General features: G+C 35.5%; 1 protein-coding gene across 1 annotated transcript in view; it reads left to right on the top strand.

Annotated features, from left to right (window-relative positions):
• Nucleotides 1-16,784, top strand: part of LOC132306081 (protein MOR1-like) — a 30,622-nt gene that overhangs the window by 5,763 nt on the left and 8,075 nt on the right. The window contains exons 11-38 of the mRNA XM_059803297.1: nt 251-370; nt 1,118-1,220; nt 4,858-4,994; nt 5,463-5,528; nt 5,632-5,746; nt 5,865-5,899; nt 10,883-10,954; nt 11,033-11,134; nt 11,247-11,352; nt 12,491-12,603; nt 12,690-12,777; nt 12,894-12,994; nt 13,167-13,274; nt 13,395-13,500; nt 13,571-13,650; nt 13,736-13,885; nt 14,027-14,102; nt 14,243-14,367; nt 14,456-14,566; nt 14,656-14,805; nt 14,912-14,986; nt 15,079-15,160; nt 15,247-15,365; nt 15,441-15,542; nt 15,624-15,698; nt 15,783-15,878; nt 15,966-16,067; nt 16,175-16,276. Of these exons, the coding sequence (XP_059659280.1) occupies nt 251-370; nt 1,118-1,220; nt 4,858-4,994; nt 5,463-5,528; nt 5,632-5,746; nt 5,865-5,899; nt 10,883-10,954; nt 11,033-11,134; nt 11,247-11,352; nt 12,491-12,603; nt 12,690-12,777; nt 12,894-12,994; nt 13,167-13,274; nt 13,395-13,500; nt 13,571-13,650; nt 13,736-13,885; nt 14,027-14,102; nt 14,243-14,367; nt 14,456-14,566; nt 14,656-14,805; nt 14,912-14,986; nt 15,079-15,160; nt 15,247-15,365; nt 15,441-15,542; nt 15,624-15,698; nt 15,783-15,878; nt 15,966-16,067; nt 16,175-16,276 (2,817 nt within the window). The remainder of the gene's footprint in view (nt 1-250; nt 371-1,117; nt 1,221-4,857; nt 4,995-5,462; nt 5,529-5,631; nt 5,747-5,864; nt 5,900-10,882; nt 10,955-11,032; nt 11,135-11,246; nt 11,353-12,490; nt 12,604-12,689; nt 12,778-12,893; nt 12,995-13,166; nt 13,275-13,394; nt 13,501-13,570; nt 13,651-13,735; nt 13,886-14,026; nt 14,103-14,242; nt 14,368-14,455; nt 14,567-14,655; nt 14,806-14,911; nt 14,987-15,078; nt 15,161-15,246; nt 15,366-15,440; nt 15,543-15,623; nt 15,699-15,782; nt 15,879-15,965; nt 16,068-16,174; nt 16,277-16,784) is intronic.

Below are 16,784 nucleotides of genomic sequence, written 5' to 3'. Positions count from 1 at the left end.
AGCAATTAATATATTAGCAAATCATGGACATTAAATTATTTTACTGCTGAATTGAATTTTATTCGAGTTTTTGTGAACTTGCATATACTTTGTTTGTGTGAAGTTCAGAACATTCTGTCCATTGAATCTCATTTCCTGTTCATTTCTTGTTTGCGCTCATCAAAATTGTTAAATATTCAAGTAGTTTTTCCTAACTCTCTTTCTTTCTATTCTGTATTTTTTTATATTTTTTTTTTCATCTTTCCCCCAGCTTATTACAGATGTGAATATAGCTGTTGCAGTTGAAGCCATTCAAGCAATTGGGAATCTTGCTAGGGGCCTAAGAACTCATTTTTCTGGGAGTTCACGCTTCCTATTGCCTGTTTTACTTGTAAGTGTTGAATGATGCTGTTTGGCCATTTATTTAATTTTCCTATCTTCTTTGTAAATTTATTTGTTCTTACATTTTGATTATTTATTGTAATTTATCTCCTTGCATTTCTATGTAATTCACCGATTGCCTTTTTATTCTTTATTATGTAGAGACACTAGCATGGATGATTATCTGCTGTGAAAACTGAAATTGGTTATTAATTAAAAGTTATTGTTAACTTGCCAAGTTTTCTTTTGGAGCAAAGTGGTGTTCTGGATTAAACAATGTGGTCTGTTCTGCTTTACTCGAAACGATAAACTTCCTGCTTTATTAATTTTAATTTGGTGGCTACATTTTGCACTGTTATTGTTTCAGATCTTGCTGGAGCATGAGATATTCAGTTCTTTTCCTTTTTATTTTCTTATTGTTTTATTTTTTATACTACCGTGCGATGCAATGCAGCAAAGGTGTAAATTGACATGTAGCTCGAGAAATTGACAGATGTAACCTCCATAACATAATTCATTCCTCTTTATAGTCTACTCAATACATTTATTTTCCTTTCTTTTCCTGTTGAATAGATGGTTTTTATATGAAAATGGAATGTCCAATTCCGAATTGATGGCAGTTACCCAATTGAGGATTTTAATATGATACTATATATTCTGCATATCTGATCTGTATTTTAGCTTCATTGTGAATTTTCATGTTTGTTTTATTTTGTAGAAGATTAACTAGTTATCTAAGAAGTTCCATCTTTTCTAGGAAAAACTGAAGGAGAAAAAACCTACCATGACTGATGCACTTTCCCAAACACTCCAAGCAATGCACAAATCTGGGTGCTTAACTCTTGCTGATATTGTTGAAGGCAGGTTTTACCATCCTTTCAATCTTGGAATTCTATGACCTTATATTTGGAGAATAGTTTTTGCATGATGTCCTGTTTTGATGATCTCTATGGTTTTGTAATTTGTTATTCTACATATGGCTACTTTCAAATACGAGTTGCAATATAATTTTCTTTATTCTAGAGTGAGAGTTCCTCCAGAGCCCTGAATTATATGCTTAATCAATTAATTTACAATTAAATCACTCAAATTGTGAATGTTAATCAACCTTTTAGACTTGTAGCCTTTGCTTCTTTTAGGCACATCAACCGCCAACTTATAACTCTGTGGCGGCATATCCTCTCTTTAAGTTTAACGTGATGCATAAATGAACTGTTACACCAAGAGAGTACTTATTGAAGCTAAAACTCAAGAATTGAATCCCTTTTCCCAGCTTACTGAAGCTAAATGTAACCTTATCAGCTATATGGGGCTTCCATTGATGAAATGGGGTTTATTGAAAATACCCCTCGGCTAGATTTTTACCAGTATTAGTAACTAGTGGCGGAGGGATTCTGATGAAACGTTTGTTATATTTGTCCAATGCAAGCTATTATGATTAATTAACCATATCCCCGTCCCCCCCTTAACTGATGATAAATCTTAGAGAAGTTTATTTCAAACTAGACACAAGCTTTCCTTTTTAACAACCTAGGCTTGGAAATAGTTTCATGATGAAAGATTATTCTTGAATTGCCATCCAACTAATACAAACAGGAAACAACAATAACCTGTAGCAGAAGCAAATTAACAGTGAATAAAGAAGTGGTCAAGAACCTTTAATCTCTAGGTAATTAAGTCAAACCTCAAGGGAGTTCGGGGTAATATACCCCTTAATTAAGTTGAATCTTTTGAAAAAAGGGAGTATAACCATGACTTTATTATTCTTTGAGGTGTACTCAATTAATATTGAAATTTAATGGGATGCGGTAAAAAAGGGAGTTTCTATATCTCTCATAATTAGGAAGCCCTTATTTGCTATCAAATTTGACCATTTTTTTTTTTTCTTCTTCCTTTAATAAATGGTGAGGATTGGACTCTTTTTTTTTTTTTTGGGAGGGGGGGAGTGGGGGACATTGGAATGCCTGTTTGAGTTCATGTGTTGGACACAATTCTTACACTCATACTAATGTTTTGTTGTGTTGACATCAGTACGCTGAGTGAAATTGGAGAGTTAATGTAAAAAAAAAAAAGCCTATTGCACATGCCTATGGGATGAAAGTTTTTGTTAACCAAAAAAAAAAAAAAAACAGGGCTAAGAATGGCATTAACATCCCACTTCCCCACCACCGGTCCTCTAGCATGGATGGTATGATCTCTCCTCAAAGTGAAGGGTGATAGTTCGAGTCCCATTTAGGTTGACCTGTAAACTAATTGGATATGGGCCATCAGTGTCAATCTGATCCGACTCCGATAAGCAATATAGGCAATTCGATCCGATTCGATAATCCTACAATTTTTCACTTAATCAATTCATATCCGATATGCACCCTTCTGGATCTCTAATCCGATCTGTTTAAATTATACACTTACGCACAAATCAAATAATTGGTCAACTGAAAATCAAACACCAAATTTGAAATTCTGGTTAAGGAAAAACAAAGAGGAACAAAATTTGTTGTGTGAGTGAAATAAAATCACTTGGTTTTGTAACTAAAATCACCATAGAGGAAAAATCAAGAGAAGATATGGGGAAAAATCTGAATATCTATGTTGTGAAAGAAAATTAGGGCTTCTAATGAAGAAAGGAAGAAGAGAAGGAAAAGGGGAGAAAATCTATAAACATATTTTTGGATTTGGTGTTTGATTTTTCGGTTGAAGTGTTATTTGATTTGTGGAAGAGAAAATCCATATCCAATATGCACCCTCTTGGATATCCTGATAACCCGATCCATTTAAATTTTAGACTTTTGCATAAATCAAAGGATTGGTCGGCTGAAAATCAAGCACCAAATCTGAAAATATGTTTTAAGCTAGAACAAAGAGGAACAAATTTTTTTTGTACGAGTGAAATAAAATCACTTTGTTTTGTAAGAACTAAAATCAACATAAAGAGTAAATGTTAGGGGTTAGTTGGTGCTAAGATTCGAACCCATGCGCTCCAAGAGCCAACGAGAGGCATCTTACCAGCTATGCTAGAAGACTTTGGCCTGAAATAGCTATGTTGTGAAAGAGAAATTAGGGCTTTTGTAATGTAGAAGAAGAAAAGGAAGAAGAGAAGGAAAAGGAGAGAAAATCCATAAACCATTTTAGTTCTTACGAAACCAAGTGATTTTATTTCATTGGTACAAAATTTTTTGTTCCTTTTTGTTCTACCTTAAACATATTTTCACACACGAAATTTGAAAATATGTTCAAAGTAGAACAAAGAGGAATAAATATTTTTGTACCAATGAGATTTTGGTGTTATTTTACTTATAGTTTTTTTTAATTCCTCTTTGTTCTAATTGAAACATATTTTCACACACCAAATTTGAAAATATGTTCAAGGTAGAACAAAGAGGAATAAATTTTTTTGTACCAATGAGATTTGGTGTGTGATTTTACTTATTTAAAAAAAAAACATTTGGTGTGTGATTTTACTTACATATAAAAAAAAAGATTTGGTATGTGATTTTCAGTCGACCAATTTTTTGATTTGTGAAGGTGAAAATCGATATCTGTTATGCCCCCTCTTGGATCTCTAATCCGATAATCCGATCCATTTAAATTATACACTTCCGCACAAATCAAATAATTAATTGGTTGAATGAAAATTAAACACTAGGTCTGAAAATATGTTTAAGGTAGAATGAAGAGGAACAAATTTTTTTGTACCACTGAAATAAAATCATTTGGTTTTATAAGAACTAAAATCACCATAAATAGATGAGGAAAAATCAAGAGAGAAGAAGAAATGGGGAAAATCTGAAATAGCTATGTCGAAAGAGAAAATTAGGGTTTGAAATGAAGAAGAAGAAAGGAAGAAGAGAAGGAAAAGGGGAGAGAAGAAGAAAAATAAGAGGGGAAAAAAAGTTGAAATAACTGTGTTGTGAAAGAGAAAATTAGGGTTTAAATTGGAGAAGAAGAAAATAAAGAAGAGAAGTAGATGAGAACACCGTAATTCTGTATATATACTATGTGATCTTTTTAATTAAAGGTAAACAAATCTGATGGTTAATAATTGATGATATATAAGTTATAAATGTAATAATATATTCGTTTAATCGGATCTGATTGTTAACTGATTGGTTCAAAACAAAAATGGCCAGTAATGTGGTACGCATTCCTTCTTCGTTTTCCTCTCTACTCATTGTTGCATCCTGGACCTGCCTCCATGGAAGGGGTTTCTGCCTTCATTTTCTCTCTCTTTTTATCCATTATGTTTAATATGTGATATTTAATATGGCTAAATTATTATGTTAATTTCTCACCTTTGTTGTCTACAATATGCATGTGCAAATAATGCTATCTTCTGTTTTATTGTTAAGATGTTTGCAAGTTGAAATTCATATTTTTTTCAAATATGTTGCTTCTGTATATAAAAGGAAATTTTTTTCTATGTATTTTCTACTTAGACTTGCTTTGTGATTGTTGTGAACCTTGATACTTATCATGCTAAATTGCTTTGTATTGCAGATGTCAAGGCGGCAGTGAAAAATAAAGTGCCACTAGTGCGCTCATTGACTTTAAACTGGGTTACATTTTGTACTGAGACAAGCAACAAGGCTGTTGTCCTTAAAGCCCACAAGGACTATGTTCCAATTTGCATGGAGGTTAGTGAAATCCGTGCCAGAAACACTGATTTGTGTGGATTCGAGTGACTTAATTAATATGACATTTGTGCTGAACCTGCCTCCCATTGATATGCTCATAAAACATGGAGAGTGAATTTTTGTGTTTCCACCGACCTACTAAAAGTTTTCAGCACAATGTAAAATATATTGTTGATTTTAGGAATTGGAACTCTTTCTTTCTATGGAGTATAACACTTTTCAGGTCAATTTGTTGAATCACAGCTTTAACCTCAATTGATTTTAAACCATTCCCTAGTAGTAGTTTTTTGCAAGTCAAAAGTATAGCCACATAAGAAATACACATGTATATACTTCTATGAAAGGCATGATCTCTTTTCTCATATGTTCTAGATTTTTGCTGTAAATTTTAAATTTAAATTATCTGATATTTTTTAAATATTTATTTAGCTTATTTTGTTAAGTCACGTGAAAACAAATTATGTGTAGTGCCTGAATGATGGGACCCCTGAAGTGAGAGATGCTGCCTTTTCTGTTTTGGCAGCCATAGCTAAGGTATTCTTTTCAATCATAATTCCATTTCCTCTGAATATTCTCCATTTGTGTCTTACTACTTTGGCTATAATTGTTTTTTCCTTTATCTTTTGCTATCTTCTAGTTGGTCGGCATGAGGCCTTTAGAGAAGTCCTTGGAGAAACTAGATGATGTTAGAAAAAAGAAACTTTCGGAAATGATTGGGGGTTCTGGAGGTGGTACAGTTGGTACAAGCTCAGGTTTGAAATAATCTCTAATGTTTTCATATTGGTATCGCATTTGATCTGTTAGAGATTTTTATTTCTTTGAAGTTCTCTGTTTTTATTTCTCATAATTATCTTGATATGCCACTTACAGTCCAAACATCTGGAGGAGTCGTTTCTTGCGTAGAGGTGGGTTTATTTGTCACTTGATTTGTTTTTACTATTTTTGTTATGTTGTACTGTGGTTGGTTATAATAATGGCTTATTTTTCTACTTACCTAATTTTTAGTAATGTTTTTCGAAGGAAATACTTGAAGTTTGAAGGCCCTATGCGTGTTGATTATAGGATTTTATTTTTATTTTTATTTGTATTTTTTATTTTTTATTTTTTTTTGATAAAGGAACAAATTAATTTTATTGTACACCAGTGGCCGTAAACTTTGTAATGATCTTGTTTTGACTATCCAGATAGGGGCAATGAATTGTTAAAACTTAATGATTTTGGAATTATTACTGTAAAGAGTCCTACCTTCATAAATAATGAACTTGTTTTTTCTTGGAAACGTAAAGAATTAATTATTTTTGTGAAAGAAACATTTTTTAATGTCTTGGATTCTTAGTGATTATTCTCGACTCAAAATGGGTCAAGACATGCTGATGTAGAGTGGAAATGCTGTGTTAAAGAGAGTGGACAACCATGAGCAAATTTGTTTGGTCCATGGGAGATGCAAATCTCTGGCATGCGAATCATGTCACTCTAGCTTTAAGTTTTGTTCGGTGTTCTCCTTATTCTCAGTACTTCCTTTTTTCATTTCTTTTGCTGAGCTAAGATGAAGAACTATGTAAAAATGACTGAGGCAGCTTAAAGAGTACTTACAAATTGACCGAGTATTTACACAGAAATGACAATAAATTGCCTGGATGATACAAGAATCAGTAAAAAAGCAAAAAGATGTATCGGATTGATAATCATTGGAGAGGGAATCTTTCAATAATAAGTTGATCTTTTTGTCGCACCGCTTGTTCTTGCTTTTAGTTAACCTGAAGGGTCATAACACATAACATAAGTGTCTCATTAAAACCTGAGATGCTTCTGCCATTTTAGAATGATTTATCGTGCTTCTTTAACATACTTGTTCACCACCTGATAAGACCTCTTTGAATCCTTCATCTTTGTTGTCAGGGGCTTATTTGTTATTACTTATATACTGTTGGGGCTTATGTGTAATTTCTGAAACTTCTTGTTATAAATAGAATGTGGTGGAAGGATGAAAATATTCTTTCATGCTTTCTCTCTTTCCCCATCTCTCTCTCTTTTTCTCTCATCCGATTTCTTCTCTTCTCTTCTTCTTCTTCTTCTTCTTCTTCTTCTTCTTTATCATTTCCTCTTGATTTAATTACATCTTAAAGTCAACATGGTATTAGAGCATGGCTTGTAAAGCTTTAGGTTTGTAGTTGAAACCCTAGGGCAAGTTTGTGTAAACCTTAGTGTGTGTGAAGGGTTTTGAAGAGATTCCAAGATGGGATTTTTTTGGACTTGTTTTTCATCTATTGTAGTTTCGATCGGTGTTTTTTTTTTTGTGTTCGCGGGGTTCTGCAACAACGGCTTTTTCTTCGTTGTTCGCAATTCTGGTATGGTCTACTTTGTTGCTTTCTAGGGTTCCTGTGGTGACTGGTGTGGTCTACTTTGTTGCTTTCTAGGGTTTGTGTGGTGACGTGGTTGTTGCAGTCAATGCAGCCACAGATCAGCAAAGGGTTTCTGTTTGTGAAAACAGCTAAAGAGCTATGGACGGCTGTGGAAGAGACGTATTCCTTGATTGGTAATTTTGCAAAACTGTAGGAATTCCAACAACAGATTTTAAGATTCAAGCAAGAAGACCAAACTTTTGCTACATATTACCACACTCTACGTGGTAAATGGAAAGAGTTAGATCACTACCAAGACTACATACCTGTGTGTGCAGGTGATGTTAAAGCATTTCATGCTATGGTAGAAAGGAATCGAATCGATGAGTTCGTGGGTGGTCTGCACCCGAGATACGAGCATGCCAAGGTACAAGTGTTAGGCCGGTATTCAGCCCCTACTTCTCTTAGAGATGTGTTTTCGTATATCTAGGTTGAGGAGAGTAGAATGAAGGCTATGTCTGCAGTCTGCACTTGTATACACTAAGCCTGAGCCAGAAGTACCATTGTTTGAGAGGTCTGCTCTTGCCACACAACAATGTTACAAGCCCAATCCTCCAAAAGGAGGGAAACAAGATGACAAAAGCAAGTTGAGGTGTGATCACTGTGGGCGTAAGCGCCACACTAGGGAAACATGCTAGAATCTACACAGTCGCCCTACTCCAGCTCCTGCTAATGCGAATGCTAGGCCAAGGCCTGGTCCATTTAGGGGGTTATCTACGGCACATACTGCATAGCGGGAGACTTCTTAGGTTGCTTCTACTGGTCATGCCTCCTTAGGGCCACCAAGTTCTTTGTCCAGGGCTGAACTTGATGCTCTTCGACATCTACTAGCACAACATTCCTCCGTTTCCATCTCTAACTTCGCTCAAACAGGTACCTCTCATTCGGCACATCAGGTTTTCACATTATCTGGTGGGCACCCTGGATCATTGATTCAGGAGTCACTGATCACATGACTGGCAGACATTTGATTTTCCTTTGTAAAGTTTATGTTCTGATAAGGATAGTGAATGGCACCTTCACCTCCATTGCGGGGAAGGGCACTGTTTCTGCCTCTCCTAATCTTACCTTATCCTCTGTTCTTCATGTCCCAAAGTTTACAAATAACCTCCTTTCTATCAGTCATATTGTTATCAATGGAAATGATCCGGAAGAGATTCGTCGAATGAAGTCATTCTTGGGGACAGAGTTCGAGGTTAAAGACCTCGGGTCATTTAGATACTTTCTTGGCATCGAGGTGTGCAGATCGAAAAAAGGGGTGTTCATTTCTCAACGGAAGTATGTGTTAGATTTGTTGGCTGAAATAGGCTGGCTTGGAGGTAGACCTATTGATATTCCCATTGAGTAGAACCATAGGCTTAATGATGTAGATGGATACCCATCAGATGATGTGGGAAGATTTCAACGATAGGTTGGGAGACTGATTTACTCTCACGCGCCTGGATATTGCCTACGCTATTAGTGTGATTAGTTAGTTTATGCATACTCCACCTTGAGTCAGCTCATCATGTTCTTCGCTACCTTAAGGGTTCACCTGGTAAGGGGATATTGTTTGGCAGTCATGGCCACTTGCGTGTTGAAGCCTATACTGATGCTGATTCGACAGGGTCAGTGACAGATCGACGATCTACTTCAGGATATTGCACATTTGTTGGAGGTAATCTTGTTTCATGGCGAAATAAGAAACAATCTGTACTAGCTAGATCTAGCGTAGAGGCTGAGTTCAGATCCATGGCATATGAGGTTTGTGAGTTGTTATGGCTACGTACGATGTTGGGTGAGTTGGGTTATCCTGTTCGCGAGTCAATGAAGTTGTATTGTGACAACAAGGTTGCTATTAGCTTTGCCCACAATCCAGTTCAGCATGACAGGACAAAGTACATTGAAGTTGATCGACACTTCATCAAGGAAAAGCTTAGTATTGGGCTGATTTGTACTCCATACGTCAATACACATGATCAAGTTGCTGATGTTTTACCAACAGGCCTGTGGTCTAGCGGTACAAGGCTCCTATTTTCCAAAGGGAGATTAGGGGTTCGAACCTTAGTGGAGGCAGTGTGTGTGAGTTCCCAACTAGGAAAAAAAAAAGTTGCTGATGTTTTGACTAAGGGTGTGAGCAAGACTTGCTTGCAAAATATGTTAGTCAAGCTGGGTATGATAGATATCTTTGCACCAGCTTGAAGGGGAGTGTTGTTAGGCGCTTATATGTGTAATTTCTGAAACTTGTTATTATAAATAGAATGTGGTAGAAGGATAAAAATATTCTTTCATTCTTTTCTCCAACTTTCTCTCTTTTTCTCTCATCCGCTTTTTTCTCTTTTTCTTCTTCTTTATCTCTTACTCTTGATTTGATTGTAGCTTAAAGTCAATAATCTTTTTGTATTCAATTAGTGTTTCAAAAGCTAGCGCTAACTCCATTCATCACCATTTGAATGTTTTTCAGCATAACTTCCACATCTATTTTGCATCAATATTGTATTGTTTGACTAGCAAGGTTGTCAGAATCGGGATTCTACGTAGGATTGTTGGGGGGCTCCGTAGAATCGAAATCGTAGAATCGGATCGAGAATTGTATGATTTTACCAAACCAGTCGAAAAATAATTCAAACTAACTTCTTAAATTCCAGATATATAGTTAAAAACATCTTGGGATAGACATATATATTAGAGAGAATGTATTTCAAAAAATAGAGTTCGCATAACAACTATGCAACATCAATTCAATTTGAATCACGAGAGATAATACTAACTTGCAATAGATGCTAGGTAATAGGTCCAAGAGGAATCGAATCGACCAAGGTTCGTTAAAAAGTAAATCCAAATAATAATAATAATAATAATAATAATAATAAACACGTAACTAACATTATTTATATAATAATTGGGTTATAGACACTCCTGTTTTTGTCTATAAAAATTATCTGCATTGTATAAAAGGAATTGAACAATTTTTCATTATATGAACTTTAAACATGAACTACTAGTAAATAGTCTATACCCCCAAATAACAATTTTTTTTTGATAAGTAACCAAGTAACAATTTATTAGGTCAAAAAGAAAATTAAAACCAAGAAGTCAAGAACCAAAAGTTAGAAACAGAACAAGAAGCCCAGAAAACTCATCCCCCTATATTCACCGAAAAATCACAATCAGCCATGAAAAAAAAAAAAAAAAAAACTGAATCAACGATTCTACCACACATGCGATTTATTCGCGATTTAACCACCTTGGTGACCGGTACATGCTTGTTTTCTTTTCTCATTTTTGGTGGGCAAACATTTTATTGTTGAAAAGAAATCTAAAGTTCTCCTTTACTTGAATTTTGGGAAAGCAGAATATTAAATTTCTATCTCATTTTGGTGCATAAATCTGTTTGAAACAATTACCTCATTTTGAATTCATACTTACTGGGTGTTGCTTCAATCTATTTACTTTTTTTGTGGGTAGATCACAATTTTAATATGACGTACTTGATAAATTTTCCAGGCTTCAGAAGGATTATACGTGAGAAAGTCAGCAGCAAGCATGCTTAGTGGGAAGAAGCCTGTTCATGCAGCTGTGAGTATTATATGTCTTATATTTCTTTACCAGGGTATTCTTTTGAATGTATCTCATGTTTCAAAACATTTTTCTCAGCCTGCTAGTAAGAAAGGAGTGTCTGTGAAATCGGGTGTCAGCAAAAAAGATGGAGCTGGACCAATGAAAACTTCAAAGCCAGTTGAATCTGAAGACGTTGAGGTAAGTTAGAGATTTGACCATTTTAGCTATTCAACGATTGTATTTTGTTATGCTAATTTTTTAACGACTTATCTGTTATGTTTATACTCTCTTGGTTACCTAATAATTCCAGCCAGCAGATATGAGCCTTGAAGAGATTGAAAGCAGATTAGGTTCTGTTATACAAGCTGATACCATTTCTCAATTGAAGAGCAGCGTATGGAAAGAGCGGCTGGAAGGTTAATCATTCTCCTTATCAATACGAGACTCTTCATTTTAGTTATTTATTTATCATTATATATATATATATATATATATATATATATATTATTTATTAGTTTTAGTTTTTTGCTGACCTTGCATCATGAACTTTGATGGTCATTAAGGAAGAAATGCAAGAGTACGTTTGCCACTGTGTGGAACATCACTCCTGGCATCATCTTCAAAACTATCTCCACCTTATTGGTTTATCTTGAAAGTGAAAGGGATTTATAAAATCGTAAAAAGGACCAGTACTGTGTATTGTCTATTAGGCTCCATGTTTTAATTTTTGATAGTGCTAAGGCATTGCTTTTCTTGGAATTTAAATTTTACCGTAGCTCAACAGTGCCTTATCCCTTTCGTACGGGTTACTTGTGCTAATACTGTTCCATCATTCTGCTACATGCACCTGGAGTGCATGCCCAAGAACCTCTATTCCTGGCCTCAACTCCTGCCCGCCACCAGTGTTTGCAAGCTAGCTACACTTGCTTGCTTTCCGTCCTTATCTATTCAGTATTAATCATATTACTTAGTATTGGTAGGCTTGTTTGCTTTTGGGTTCATGACCCTGAAGGAATCACGTCTTTTTTCTTACTTTTAGTTGCCACGAAAGAGATCCTCATCCGCATACGAGTTGCCCCAAAAGGGCTCCTCATATAGTAAATTATTGTCTGATTCTTTTCATTGTGTTTTTTTTTTGGTTTCCTATTTATTTATTTTTATTTTTGTTATCTCTTTCAAGGGAAATTTAGCAGCAGGAATTCTTTCTATAAGTTAACGCCTCACATTAACAATAACTAATCTCTAGTTATATGCTAATCGTTTATTTTCTTGACATGTTATTTGTATGATTGTGGTTTATGTCTTTTTGTATGTTGTTTTGATGTTTTACTTACTTTCTGTATCTATCGCTAATAAACTTCATCTAGCAATTGTAAGCTTTAAACAAATTAAAGAAGATGGGAGTGTTATAAATTTACATCTCTGTTTGACAGTTCACATTTCTATTGTTGATTATTATTTTATTTTATTTTATGTATTTATTTTTATATTATGCATTAAATGCATGTACTTATTCTTGAATCTGTAGCAAATTATCTCTTTTTGTTGTTGCAGCAATTGTCTCATTTAAAGAACAGGTGGTTGGGACGCAGGACCTAGACCAGTCAGTGGAGATGCTAATTCGTTTACTTTGTGCTGTTCCTGGATGGAGTGAGAAAAATGTGCAGGTATTTAAAATTTCTCATCTTACTCGCTGGGTTGTTATTGTTGTTAGCTTTTTGGGTAATAAGCTTATATTTCTTGAAAAGTGCAGGTCCAGCAACAAGTTATTGATGTCATTAACCACATAGCATCTACTGCATCCAAGTTTCCGAAAAAATGTGTAGTGCTTTGCCTTTTCGGTGAGTCACTGGTTAAATTTCCAATTATATCTTGGTTTTTGGCTAGCATATTTGAATCAAAGAACTGGTTCATGTGGCCAGTTACTCACTTGGTTCAAATATCTGCTTTTTGACAGGTATAAGCGAAAGGGTGGCAGATATCAAGACCCGTGCTCATTCCATGAAGTGCCTTACAACTTTTTGTGAAGCTGCAAGCCCAGGATTTATTTTTGACCGAGTAAGGATAGCTGCAGTCTTGTTCATATTTTTTGTGTGTATAGGTCTACATCTAACAGGTGCTCAAATGGTGTCTCCCAAGTCAGAGACATGAGGAGCTCTTCTTATTTCCATTTTGGTAAAGCTATCTTTCTTCTATTTGTGTCACTTATACTTCTTGATTTGTGTTTTAGCTATACAAAATCATGAAAGAGCACAAGAATCCGAAGGTTCTTAGTGAGGGTATTTTGTGGATGGTATCAGCTGTTGAAGACTTTGGTATATCACATGTGAAACTGAAGGTGTTTCCAGTTCTTGTATTACTTTGTTGTTTTTTCTTTTTATTTTTTTAGAACAATTGATGTTCTTGTTCTTCTTCCTTGTACGACAGTTAAGAGGGAAAATTTCTATTATTTCCACAGGATTTAATTGATTTTTGCAAAGATACGGGATTGCAATCCAGTGCTGCTGCCACTAGAAATGCCACTATTAAGCTCATTGGGGTTTTGCATAAGTTTGTTGGTCCAGGTAATTTTTGTGTCAACTTTTGGATGGTTTTTAGCTGATTTATGGGTCATAAGATGTACTCCTTTTGCAGAAATCAAAGGGTTTCTAACAGATGTCAAACCTGCTCTTCTTAGTGCCCTTGATGCAGAGTACGAAAAAAATCCATTTGAGGTAGGATTGCGTTTATATTTGCCATTCTATTTCTGACTGCTTCGTTTAAATTGGCTGTTTATTGTTCTGGTGTTTTATTTTGTAGGGTGCATCTGCAGTTCCAAAGAAAACTGTGAAGACATCAGAATCCACATCATCTTCATTTGGTGGTGGGCTAGATAGCCTGCCACGCGAAGATATAAGTGGGAAGATCACACCTGCCCTTCTTAAGGGCTTGGAAAGTCCTGATTGGAAGGTCTGGTCATTAGCATATATGAGTTCTTTTTTTAACAGAGTATATATGAGATTCACTTTTAATATAGTCGTGTGTATGTGTGGGTACAGTTTTACTGTTGGCAACTCACCCTCTTGAACTTCTTGTTTCGTTGTTTATCAGATTCGTTTGGAATCTATTGAAGCTGTTAACAAAATATTGGAAGAGGCCAATAAGCGCATTCAGCCAACAGGAACTGGTATGGAATTATTTTGCGTGATTAGAACTAGCTATACATTTTAACTGTGACCATACACAGCATCATTCTCACTGTACTTTGTCTCTTTTGTTTTGTTTTCGGTAATGTTGCCAATCTGTTGCTTTTCTGTTGATTGACAGCGGATTTATTCGGAGCTCTTAGAGGTCGCCTATATGACAGCAACAAAAATTTAGTTATGGCAAGTTTGACTACTGTTGGCGCTGTCGCATCTGCAATGGGAGCAGCAGTTGATAAGTCAAGCAAGGTTTGTTGACTTTTAACCTGCAGTTGCTGATGTTTTATTTTGTTTTCTTTAGATATCTGACATTAATGTGCTGAATGGATTCTTGCAGGGCATTCTATCTGATGTTTTGAAATGCCTGGGTGACAATAAAAAGCATATGAGAGAATCTGCTTTGACTACTTTAGATTCTTGGCTTGCTGCTGTACATCTAGACAAAATGGTTACCATCTGTTCCCTTTTTTTTTCCTTGTGCTTTTTGTGCATTTTTTTTTGCTTGTCCAATATTTGACTATTCTATGTCCATTTTAGATTCCTTATGTTGCTGCTGCTTTAACGGATGCTAAGCTTGGCGCGGAAGGGCGTAAGGATCTTTTTGATTGGGTATCCAGGCAACTTACTGGATTAAGTGATTTTTCTGATGCTTCACATCTTCTAAAACCAGCTGCCTCTGCTATGACGGTATACTAGAGCAATACTAGAATGTTTTAGCAAAATAAATTGAAAGCGTTATCTGCATTCTTTTTTGGTTTTATGGAAATTATATGGTTTGTTCGTTCCCATATAGGATAAATCAGCAGAAGTTCGCAAGGCAGCCGAAGTATGCATTGGTGAAATTTTAAGAGCTTGCGGACAAGAAACAGTGCGTTGGCTTCAAAATTCTTTTGTGCTCCTATCTGTTTCTTGAAATTGACAGAACTTCTGAGATTCTTTATCCTGTTATCATTTTTCTAGGTGACCAAGAATTTGAAAGATATACATGGACCTGCATTAGCCATTGTTCTTGAACGGCTGAAACCACATGGGACTTTTCAAGGTGAATCTTCGTAAAATTTGGTGAGATGTTGCATTGGTTTTATTGGCAGTGTTGTTACTTAGCTAATCTAACTTGTTTGCTTCCAGAAACATTTGAATCAGCAAAAACAATACCAACATCCAAAAGTGGCTCAAAGGTTGGGAAATCTAGTAACAACGGTCATGCAGATCGTGCACCAAGGCATGGAAGCAGAGCAGTGTCTTCGGTATGCTTTTACCTGCTTAAATTTGTTTCTGCTTATGGTCTAGCAATGGTTCTGATTCTTTAATGGTTTGGGCAGAGAGTTCCCTCAAGCAAAGGTTCAAGGCCTGAATCAATTTTATCAGTTCAAGATATGACTATCCAGTCCCAGCCTTTGTTAAATGTGAAGGATTCAAACAAGGTATATAAGCTAGTTATATAACATCAAGTCCTAATTGTAATTTATTTAGTGCAGCTGTTGATTGGATCATCCCATGTGCAGGATGATAGAGAAAGAATGGTTATCCGTAGGTTTAAATTTGAAGAGCCACGGTTAGAGCAAATTCAAGAGCTTGAGGTTTGTGTTAATTTTCGGTTGATGAATGATTTGTTGCTTTTCTATTATTCCTTTTGAATTTGACAATGAATGTCTATGCTACAGAATGATCTTATGAAGTATTTCAGAGAAGATTTGCACAGGAGGCTTCTTAGCACAGACTTCAAGAAGCAAGTTGATGGTATTGAGATGCTGCAGAAGGTGCTTTTGCTGTCACATTTGTTGCTACTTGGACTGGCTGAGAATATGTGAATGGTTATATAATTTTAGTTTCTGTTATTTTTCCAGGCACTTCCATCCACTGGAAAGGAAATGATTGAAGTTCTTGATGTTCTTCTAAGATGGTTTGGATTGCGATTTTGTGAATCTAATACATCATGCCTATTGAAGGTGCAGTATTTTGTTATTATTATTTTTCAGGTTTGCTTATTTCAGGTGGTGGTGAGGAAAATTTGTTGGTTGTGATTTAAATTTGTTTTTCTCCCTTTAAAAAACAGGTGTTGGAATTCCTTCCCGAACTTTTTGATACATTGAGGAATGAGGGGTACACCATTACCGAATCTGAGGCTGCCATTTTTTTTCCCTGCTTGATTGAGAAGGTTCTTCTTGTAGCCCTGCACTGCTTCAATTAGTCCTGTCAGCTGTGAATTTTCTAATTCTGCATTGTTGTTGGTCATGTTTGACCCAAACCTTCTTACCAACTTGAAAAATGGTAGCTGGCAGTTTTTAGCCTTACCTTTCTAGATGTCAAACTGATCTGTTCTTTCTTTAAAAGGCAAATTACTTTCTTTACGAATGCATCTGGTTCCATCTTTCTTTTGTTTGTTAATCCACCTTTCTTTTTAAAAGTGATTATAGTAATTCCGGTTGTATACTACTTGGATTGGCTCTCTCATATTGAGAAATTCTGCTAATGGAATTCTTTTTCTTTTTTTTTTTTTCCCGAGGAAACACTTTATCATTGTAATTTAGTACCTTCTTTTTTTTGTCCCCCTTGTTCTTCTCTCTTTTAGTATCAGTAGGTTCGTGTCTTGGTTATTGTAAGTTCCTCTTCTTATTGGCGTTGTTCAGGTTGGCTTCCCTGCTTGATCTAGACTTGTCTGGTTC

This window comes from Cornus florida, unplaced genomic scaffold (genome assembly GCF_030987335.1).
Source record: "Cornus florida cultivar Cherokee Brave unplaced genomic scaffold, ASM3098733v1 CherokeeBrave_3.0.0_Hap2_Chr01, whole genome shotgun sequence".
NCBI lineage: Eukaryota > Viridiplantae > Streptophyta > Magnoliopsida > Cornales > Cornaceae > Cornus > Cornus florida.
This window is presented reverse-complemented; position numbering and strand designations above follow the sequence as displayed.